Source organism: Cupressus sempervirens, chromosome 5 (assembly GCF_028749045.1).
Source record: "Cupressus sempervirens isolate cs-2001-9-10 chromosome 5, ASM2874904v1, whole genome shotgun sequence".
Taxonomy (NCBI): Eukaryota; Viridiplantae; Streptophyta; class Pinopsida; order Cupressales; family Cupressaceae; genus Cupressus; species Cupressus sempervirens.
The window spans coordinates 671065894-671075195 of NC_143122.1; the positions used below are offsets into that span (position 1 = coordinate 671065894).

Genomic DNA, 9302 nt, shown 5'->3' on the forward strand with positions numbered 1-9302 from the left:
TAAATTATATTCCTAATTTCATACACCCTAATCCTAAATATGTAAAATCGAATCATATTCCACACTAAATAAAAATTGTATGGGAAAAATATTGTACATGTATGGACCTTTCTACCTTTTATAGCATCTTGCTAATCTTTTTTTACAATTTTCATCTTCTTATTAAGTTTCATTCTTTTCAGTGGAGACTTACTTGATCTTTTATTTTTTTATTCGATCACAATTTTCTTTTGCAATCTTATTTTAAAAAATAGACAAGTTGACTATATTTTCTCCCAATTAAAGTAAAAATTATCTAATTTATTTTTATTGTAAAATGATAATAATTGTTTTTTTATTTATATGAGAAGGACAAAACTGCAAAAAGAACTCAGAAAGGTTGTCTAGAGTTTTGATTAAAACTAATTAAACACTTTTGATCAAAACTACCTAGGTAGTTTCAATTGAATATATATGGATTCTGTTTAAAGCATGGTTAGCTAGGCTAGAAAAAATTGATCAAAACTGCTTACAATTAGTTTTTATTGAAACTTTTTAAGTACTTTTGATAGAAACTTAATTTCTATCAAAACTAGCAAGATAGATGTGTTTTGCAAAGGCTATAATATTTTGAGTTGTTTTGATGGCTTTAAGGCTCAATTACTATGTTCAAATGGAGCCCTAAAGTCACACCATTATCTAATACATAAATAATTAGAATGATTTTTATAATGACTATGGACTTGACATATTTTTAAATTTTTAGTTATAATTTTTTTTATGTGAATTGAACAGAGGTTTTTTATTAAAAAATAGACCTCAATATTGGATGCTCAGGAAAAATAAAAACTAAGAGAATTAAATATTGGGAAAATAATTACAAGCTTCATGTTCATGTCTTCTTTCGAAAAAAAAAAAGAAACATTTAAATTGGGAAAATATATGACAAGTTACATCCATCAAAAGCCATGTATGTCCAAATAAATCTTAGGTCAACTTTAAACACCGATAAAATATGAAATACTAAGGATAAAGACATTAGATGATCTCCACAGGTTTTTTATGAATGTCAACAAACTAAATTTGAAATAATCACATTGATATCTATTGTAGAAAAAAATTATGAGTCAAAAATACTGTCAATCCTTAAAAAATAGGTTTTTGATAACATGCCAATTTTCATGGGATGATTTTTTTTTACTAATTATATATATATATATATATATATATATATATATATATATATATATAATGTACACAAAAAAATCTAAAAGATTACAATTACTTCATCTTCAAATTACTAACTGTTAAATGACAATTTGCATTTGAAAGCGAAATTTTTTGTAAAAATTCATAGTTTTGTGTCAGTTTAGGAAAAATAGTGTAACCCATAATTATGGGTTAAAGATCTATCAAAAGGCTCTTAGTGGATTTCTAGGAAGAAACTTAGGGTACGTGGAGAGAGGGGAAGAAGATACTGCGCTGCTGGTGAAGAAACATAACATTAAGGAGGAGATGAAGTTGCAGAATTTGGCTCATATTACTTAGGGATTAGGTGATGTTAGCCAGAGAAAGGAAGTGGACAAAGTGATTGAGAATATTGTGGGTTATTCATCCTCTAAATTTGAAGACATCTCGATTGGTAATAAGAAGAGGGGTGAAGAGGAGAATTTGAATAATTCTTTGGCTGGTGCAGAGAAAATCAATGCTAAAATGGAAGCCATTAATGCTAATGATATATAGGTTTAGAATAAATCTAATTCCCTTAAGATTATGATCAATGAGTTACAAAAGGACCTCCAAAAGGAAGTGAAGGGAAAAAGGAAAAAAATGTTACTAGTTAGCTAGGAGAGCTAAACAGAGGCATAAATGATAGTGACAAAAAGATTCATTCACTAATCCAAAAGTTGTTAAACAAGGAGCAGGAAGGCATTGAGCTAAAATTTGACATCACTGGAGAAGAGAAGGATGAGGACATCCAAGGCCCAAGAAAAAAGACTGAGGGAAGACTCAATAAAAATAAGATTATGGCTAGCTCCAAGACTACAAAGAGAGTTCAAGAGGTGATCAAGATCCAGGCAATCAAAGCTCTCAAAGACCTTGCTTAGGTGTTGTCCTTTTTTTTGTTGTTTTGTCTTAGATATTTTTGTTGGCTACTACTTTATGGTGTTGGTTGTATCTTATTTTTACCTCTATCTTAAAATAAGTCTTTGAAAGCCTATATGGTAATATTAATTAGTGATGCTTGTTAGTCCTTTTGAAAATTCCAATCTTTATTAATGACAAGAAGTGATAAGTTGAGGATGATCTTTGTTAAAAATCCTCTAACTTGGCCACACTAAAAATATCCATGTAACCTTTAACAAGGTTGGCTCCTAACATCTCTCACTTTAGAAGAGTGAAATACTTGGGTTGTGGGTTCCTAGGTGGTTTTTTCCTTTATAGATTTTCTAGGGTAAAATATATGTATCAAATATATGATTTATTATGTGTTACAAGTTGATTTTTATTTTATTTACTTATTGTTGCAACTCAGTATAAGCTAAGTTATATCTATTATACTCGATCAAGTAATAGATAGTAGGATGGAAACTTGATGCTATAAGAAAGTAAGCTTGATTTGTGAAATTTAATATGGATTCTAATTTATTGTTATGATAGTTTGAGAAGTTTATTTGGAACTTGAATTGTTTGAATAGCATGTAGGATAACTAGATATAACTATGAGTTCTAGTTTCTAGATTCGATTGTGTGTAGTTTTTAATCATCAACATTTGGGATCATACTACATGATCCATCATCAGGATGCTAGAGAACATGAAGAACAAAAAAAAATCGAACCTAAAGACATCTGAATTTTTTTTGTTCTTCATGTTCTCTAGCATCCTGATGATGGATCATGTAGTATGATCCGAAACGTTGATGATAGAAAACTACACACAATCGAATCTAGAAACTAGAACTCGTATTCATAAATTGTGGAAATCTCATAGATCTGATAAATATAACTAATTCACACCCCCCTCACTCAGTTATCTAACATATCTTACCCATCAAAGGTTATACTCATTCCAAATAATACATACATTCAAGGATCAAGTTGTACAATTAAAAAAGTCTTAGAAAACTTATGCACTTGCATTTTATCTATAAATGGCTTTGGTAGTTTGACAAATTTCTACATACTATAAATACACAAATAAAACAATAAATATAAGAAAAGAGGATTACAATCAATGTTAGAATAAACTAATTCAACTCAAGTTACATTGGTAGTTAGTTTCAACTGAACTATAATATGTGTTGAACATTCGTATACTTATGCAAAATAGTGAGTCAAATCTTCTTGTGGAATGAGACTTCTCTCGTCATGCAACCATCTATATCGATCATTAATAAGGATATAAAGTAATTTGATTTTACCATTTCAGGCTCTAGAATTTGTAAATCCCTCTAAAAATAGAAGCAATGTAATTGTTCAAACCAATTAATGAAAACCCTTTCTTCTCGAATATATTGTAGAAATTGTTCTTTCTTTATGCTAACATAAGTCATATTTCTTTATTTTCATTTTCATTTTCTCAACATGGTATTTGAGCATAACTAATTCTTGGAAAGTTGTATGAATTTTCTTGTGAAAAAATCTAATAGTAATATGATGATCTTCTTGTGCAATTCTATTTTTTAAGTAGATTGAAATATAATTGAGCAGCACAATATTCTTCTTCTTTTATTGTTGAAGAAATTGCTACAAAGATCTGGTATAGAGTTTTTCTTTTACTTACAAATTTTATTTTTGAAAACTGTAACCTTTTTTTCCTCATCCGGAAAAGGGAGAATCTAGTTGATGGACTATCTTGGTGTTTCCCATGAAAAATTGACAATGAAAATATGAGACCAAGGTTTGACAAAGGTAATGTTGTATTACACTCGGAAGGTGATAATATAAACATATTGCAGATAAAATAGTTGAAGACGAAGACAAACTACATATATTATATATGCATAAGGGTTTTAAGACACTTACGGTTAACAACAAAAGAAAATCTATGAAAGGCTAAAGGAGCGGATAGTCGTAAGGAGATTGATTGTTATTATTGGAAGAATATTTTAATACTCACTGATAATATCCTTTGCAGCTAACATCTATTCGGAATATGATGTGAACATCTATCACGGTATTGGGAAGTTTATTTATGGTTATGAATTTTATTTAATTTTTAATGGTCTTCTAAAAATATATTTGAATGGTAGAAAAGAGACGGTAGTAGAAATGCTTGATGCAATAAGATTTAATTTATAAGTTATATTAAATTTTTTGAATTTGTTTAGAAATTTCAAGACAATGAATGTGGAAGGATGTAGCTCTAAGAGGACAGTATTGGTACTAGATGTATCACAAATTACAAAGTGAAATCTACAATTGTAAACAAAATATGTCAAGATTCTTGGAGGAGAGTAAGCTAAGTTTAATTATCTATTGCAATGGAAAGAAAAGGAAAAAGAGTGTTAAATGAAAATGCAAATTTGATTTCTAAGATAGACAATTTCGAAGAAGAGTTAATAAAGGTGAAAAAACGAATATAGAGGTTTAAGCAAGAAGAATTGAATTTAAGAAATGAAATGAGAGTATAAAATTTTACCTATTTAAATCATACAAGTGTTTCTATATATGCAAAATTGAAGTCATTTGATGGTGTTAAGAATAGAAATGAAGAATTAGTGAAAGAAATCAAGAAATTAAAAGAAGAGAATGACTTGTTAAAAAATGAAGTTAATCAATCACTTATGACAAGGAATAGATGTGTGAAGACAAAATTAATCTTGAATGTTTCATGTAGAATAGAAGACATGGAATCATCCCTTGATATGTGCAATATTTCAAAATATGATAAAGAATATATAAGAAAAAGTTCAATGTGTTAGCAAATAATACAAGCTATGATAAGAATGTTGGTTGGAATATCATGAAGAAAATGAGCTATGAAGGTAAAGGATTGGAACAACATGAGCATGCAATTAAAGAGCATATTGAGTTAACAATGGGAACTAACTATGAAGGAATAGGTTGTATGAGAGATAAAATAAATAATGATATTGATTCAGATGAATTTGTTTAATGTAAACAATATACATAGTGTTCATTGTAACAAGAAAGGACACACAAAATATAAGAGTAATCATTTTTTTTTAAGAGTCATTATGAAAAGACATGTTGAAATAGAGAGTGTAAAAATAATTGTATGGAGAAGTACATTAAAATGGATTTTGGATGGAGCTATGAATCAAGTTAATAGAAGATCATACGTATGATCAAAGGTTTGTTTATCTAATAATGTTCAATTGTGAGAAGTAATAAAAATCTATCAAATTCAACATTCATATGGAGGGTTACAAATGGTTTGAGAAAATCTAAATGATTGTCTAGCAAGACTTCCAAGAAAAGTGAGATTTCACAAACGAGAAATGCCTAGAGATAATTTTTCAATCATTGGAATTTTTTTTTCTGCAAGTTTTGAAGGGTTTGTCAAAAGCCAAATCAACTTATTTGGGTGAAAAATCTGAAAAGAAAAATAGTCATATTAGTTGGGGGAAATCCCAAATGGTTATGGTAAACTGGTAAAAAACCCAAAGCATAATGACAAGTTGAACAAGCTTTTTGAAGTGATGGTGATAATGGAAACAAAAAAAATTATGTTATAAATGGGTACCTAAGAAGGATTGGTGTTAGGACCCATCTTGAATTTCTTATTGTATGAATTTCTCCCAGATAAAGATTCTTAGTTTCAACCAAACTGCAATATGTGTCGAACATTCCTTAAGGTAGGCAAAATAGCAAGCCACAACTTCATGTGCACCAGAAATTCTATCATCATGCAACCATCCATGTGGATAATTAATTAAGATAAAAAATAATTTTATTTTACCATTTCAAATTCTAGAAGTTGTGAGTGCCCTGTATAAATAAAGGCAATGCAATTGCTCAAACCGATTGATGAAAATATTTTCTTCTCCAATCCATTGTAGAAATTGTTCTTTGTTGATGTTGATGTGATTCATATTTTTTTTCTTTTTATTTTCTAATAGTTAGGTACTCAATACCAAAATCTAAGAGGATTCTTCTATTTTCCTTTGTTGAATCTTTCAACATAAATATTTTTAAATATTTTATAGAAATATTGATATCTCAAAGTTATCCAAAAGAAAGGAAATTTGAAAACTTTTCCACAATGATAGAATGAAAGTCAATTTTCTCTAATTCGTAATTTTACATTATGGAAATTGAAATTGAAATTTAGAAGAATTAGTTTGCTTACATCATCAAAAAATCATAAATGAGAGAAGGTCTTACAATATTTTTGTGGAAAAAATAAATTTTAAGTTAGTAAAAAAATTGTCAAAAAATATAAATATCATTTAATATCTCTTAATCCACACTTTTCAAAGAGAACAAATAAATAGAAAGTGCAAGTGAAAACATAAATCTTGCCTGTATAATATGAACTAGCAAACATCCTTATTTTAAAAACCAAGGAAAACACTCAGCTAAAATCATAGCATTCATATAATTTCTTTTAGGTCATTTCAAACTTTAATTAGAACTCTATACTAATAAAATTTACAAAAATTAACCTAATAGATATACTTGAAAAATCTAACAAAAAAAAATCATTAGATAAATCTTTATTGTCAATTCAATAAATCTAATTACTTTTATCACATCATATGTTATACGAAACATAACTTTAGATCATGATGTAATGCCGTACACAACTCTCTTAAACACAATCTAATGCACAAATCAATACTTACTAGTAAATTGTTAAAATAAGACAATTACCGTGTGGAAGTCATTATAGATCCTCTTAACGCTTAAAACAAACAATATAGTAGATTCCTTTGCAGAGAAGTCTCAAAACAGCTATTTCAGCAATCGTCACCGTTTCATGTATTATCATACGATTTTATTTTATTTGAATTTTTAAATGAACAGAACGTTCTATTCATATTTAAAATCACATAATTCAAAAATACAGAAGAAATATTATATCATTTTTCTTCCTATTAGTATACTGGCATCTAGAAATTCTTCGATGGGTAACCCTCAAATTCTTCATTAGAGATAACTCACGAATTCTTCAAACGAGTCAAGGTCATATATATATATATATATATATATATATATATATACCAACTAAACACGCAATAGACCGTGCAACATACGCAAAAGGATAAGATAGCCGCCATTGACTAGACCTCTGCCAACCTAGGTCACCATACTCCCCATTGTATTCTATAAATACCTGTTTCCAATGTTTATCATTCACAAATTGTAGCTCTATAGTTGATGAGTAGAGATATTTGAGTTGGAAAACCAGATAGTTTTTGGAGAGAATGGCAGGTCGAGCTATTTCTAGCATTGCTCGGGCTCTGTTTGTTATGAGTTTTATGTTGGGTTGGTATTGCTGTGTGGGTGAGCAAGGAAGAGCCACATTTTACACTCCTCCATATGTTCGTAAGTACAGTTTCAATAGTTCTCAAATTTAGTGTTTTTTTGAGTATTAGGGTTTATGAACAATGTAATAACGTTAGGTTGAACAATAGGAAAATTGTTATTAACTGGAATTGTTGTTTACGATGAGTTTAATATCATGTTATTGCTTTGACAGCATCGGCGTGCTATGGATATGATCAGAATCAATTTCCAGCGGGAGATTTATTTGCGGCGGCGAGCGACACGATATGGGGCAATGGGGCAGCTTGCGGAAGACAATACCGAATCACGTGCACCGGTGCAACGAATCAGGGCGTTCCCATGCCATGCAAGAGTGGATCCATCGTTGTAAAGATTGTTGATTATTGCCCCGCTGGATGCCGTGGCACCTTCGATTTGTCTCAGCAGGCCTTCGCCGATATTGCCGATCCTGACGCTGGCAATGTTTACATCGACTATCAACAGTAAGTTGGTCCTTCATTTCATCATTTCCTTTTTTTCTCGCTAATTGGAATTCATACGTTGACTGAGTTATTATTCCTCTGATTTTCAGGGCTTGAGCGTGGTCAACAACTGAATTAGCACTATAAATAAATCCCACATTTGCATTCGTGGGAATAGTATTCGATTCCACTTTTCTCTCGCTTTAGCGGAAAGGAGGAGTTGGTAGCTTTGAATGTGCTTCGTTTTAATATCTCTAATGAATATCACCTATAAATATATGATGTCCATCGTGCTTGTGTTTATTTCGAATGAATTTCAATTTAGTTCAATAAAATTCCATTCGATTAACTTTAATGACTTAAAAGCCATTTCAAATATCTCTATAATTATTAGAGTAATTTTCTATAAAGAAAGACAGTTGTTTGATGAAACTATGGTGTTTGGCGGGTTCAAAGGTCAATAAATATATTTGGACTATTGAAGATGGATAATTTATTCTAATTTAATTAATTTTAAACATTAAATGATATGATTTGACTATTCGAAAAATGTAACCGAGAGATGTTTCGAGGTTGGATTTCATAGAGAGATATTGATGGTTTAATTTGTAAATGTAAAGTTTAATTAAAAAGGACAATTATATATATTATATAATGTATATAGCTTAGATGGGAAAATAGTAAGAGAAAAATTAGTAAAGATAAATTCTTAAATTACTTTTGAAAGTCAAATGTTTTTTATTTCATTACTTATTTTATTTATATAAGATAAATTTTTGAATTCATAATTTAGTTTCTAATTTAGTATTAAAACATATATTAATAAATCTAACACAAATTAATAATTTTTATTCTTTAGATTGTGTTTAAAGAAATACTTAATTTTAATTTCTCAAGGTTTATTTTAAGAATATAACTAATTGCATTTGATTTTATTTTTAATTTAAATATTGCATGGGGATTAAGACTATAATTCATAATGATTTAGCAATGTAATATAATAATAAAAGATTATTTAATTTTCTTTTAATAAAAAAGGTTAAATAGTGTTATGATATGTAACTTGAAAGATTCATTATAACATTTGATTTTGTTTAGTGTTAATAATAGGGTTCAATTAGCTTTAATGTATAACATATATAGGGAAGCCCAAAGTTATATACATTGTTTCTATCCATTCTTCCATGTTTTCTCATAGTGACTCTCTCATGTCCCTTATAATTACCCACTCTTTTTAACCCTCTCTCTCCCCACCTTGTCAATTACCATATATTTATCAATTATAAGCCCTAATTATACTCCTTCTTGAGCTCTATCTTATCTCTCCCCCCCCCCTCCCCCTTTTTCTTTCCCTCATCTCTTGCTTCAAGTATCATCACCCATTT

At 29.2% G+C, this 9302-nt stretch overlaps 1 protein-coding gene across 1 annotated transcript; it reads left to right on the forward strand.

Moving 5' to 3' along the window:
* Positions 1-7289: 7289 nt before the first annotated feature.
* Positions 7290-8272, forward strand: LOC149557723 (EG45-like domain containing protein). Its single transcript, XM_089832267.1, has 3 exons — positions 7290-7495; positions 7650-7938; positions 8028-8272. Exons 1-3 carry the CDS (start codon positions 7375-7377, stop codon positions 8032-8034), a joined length of 417 nt encoding a protein of 138 aa, XP_089688393.1. The 5' UTR covers positions 7290-7374; the 3' UTR covers positions 8035-8272.
* Positions 8273-9302: the final 1030 nt, after the last annotated feature.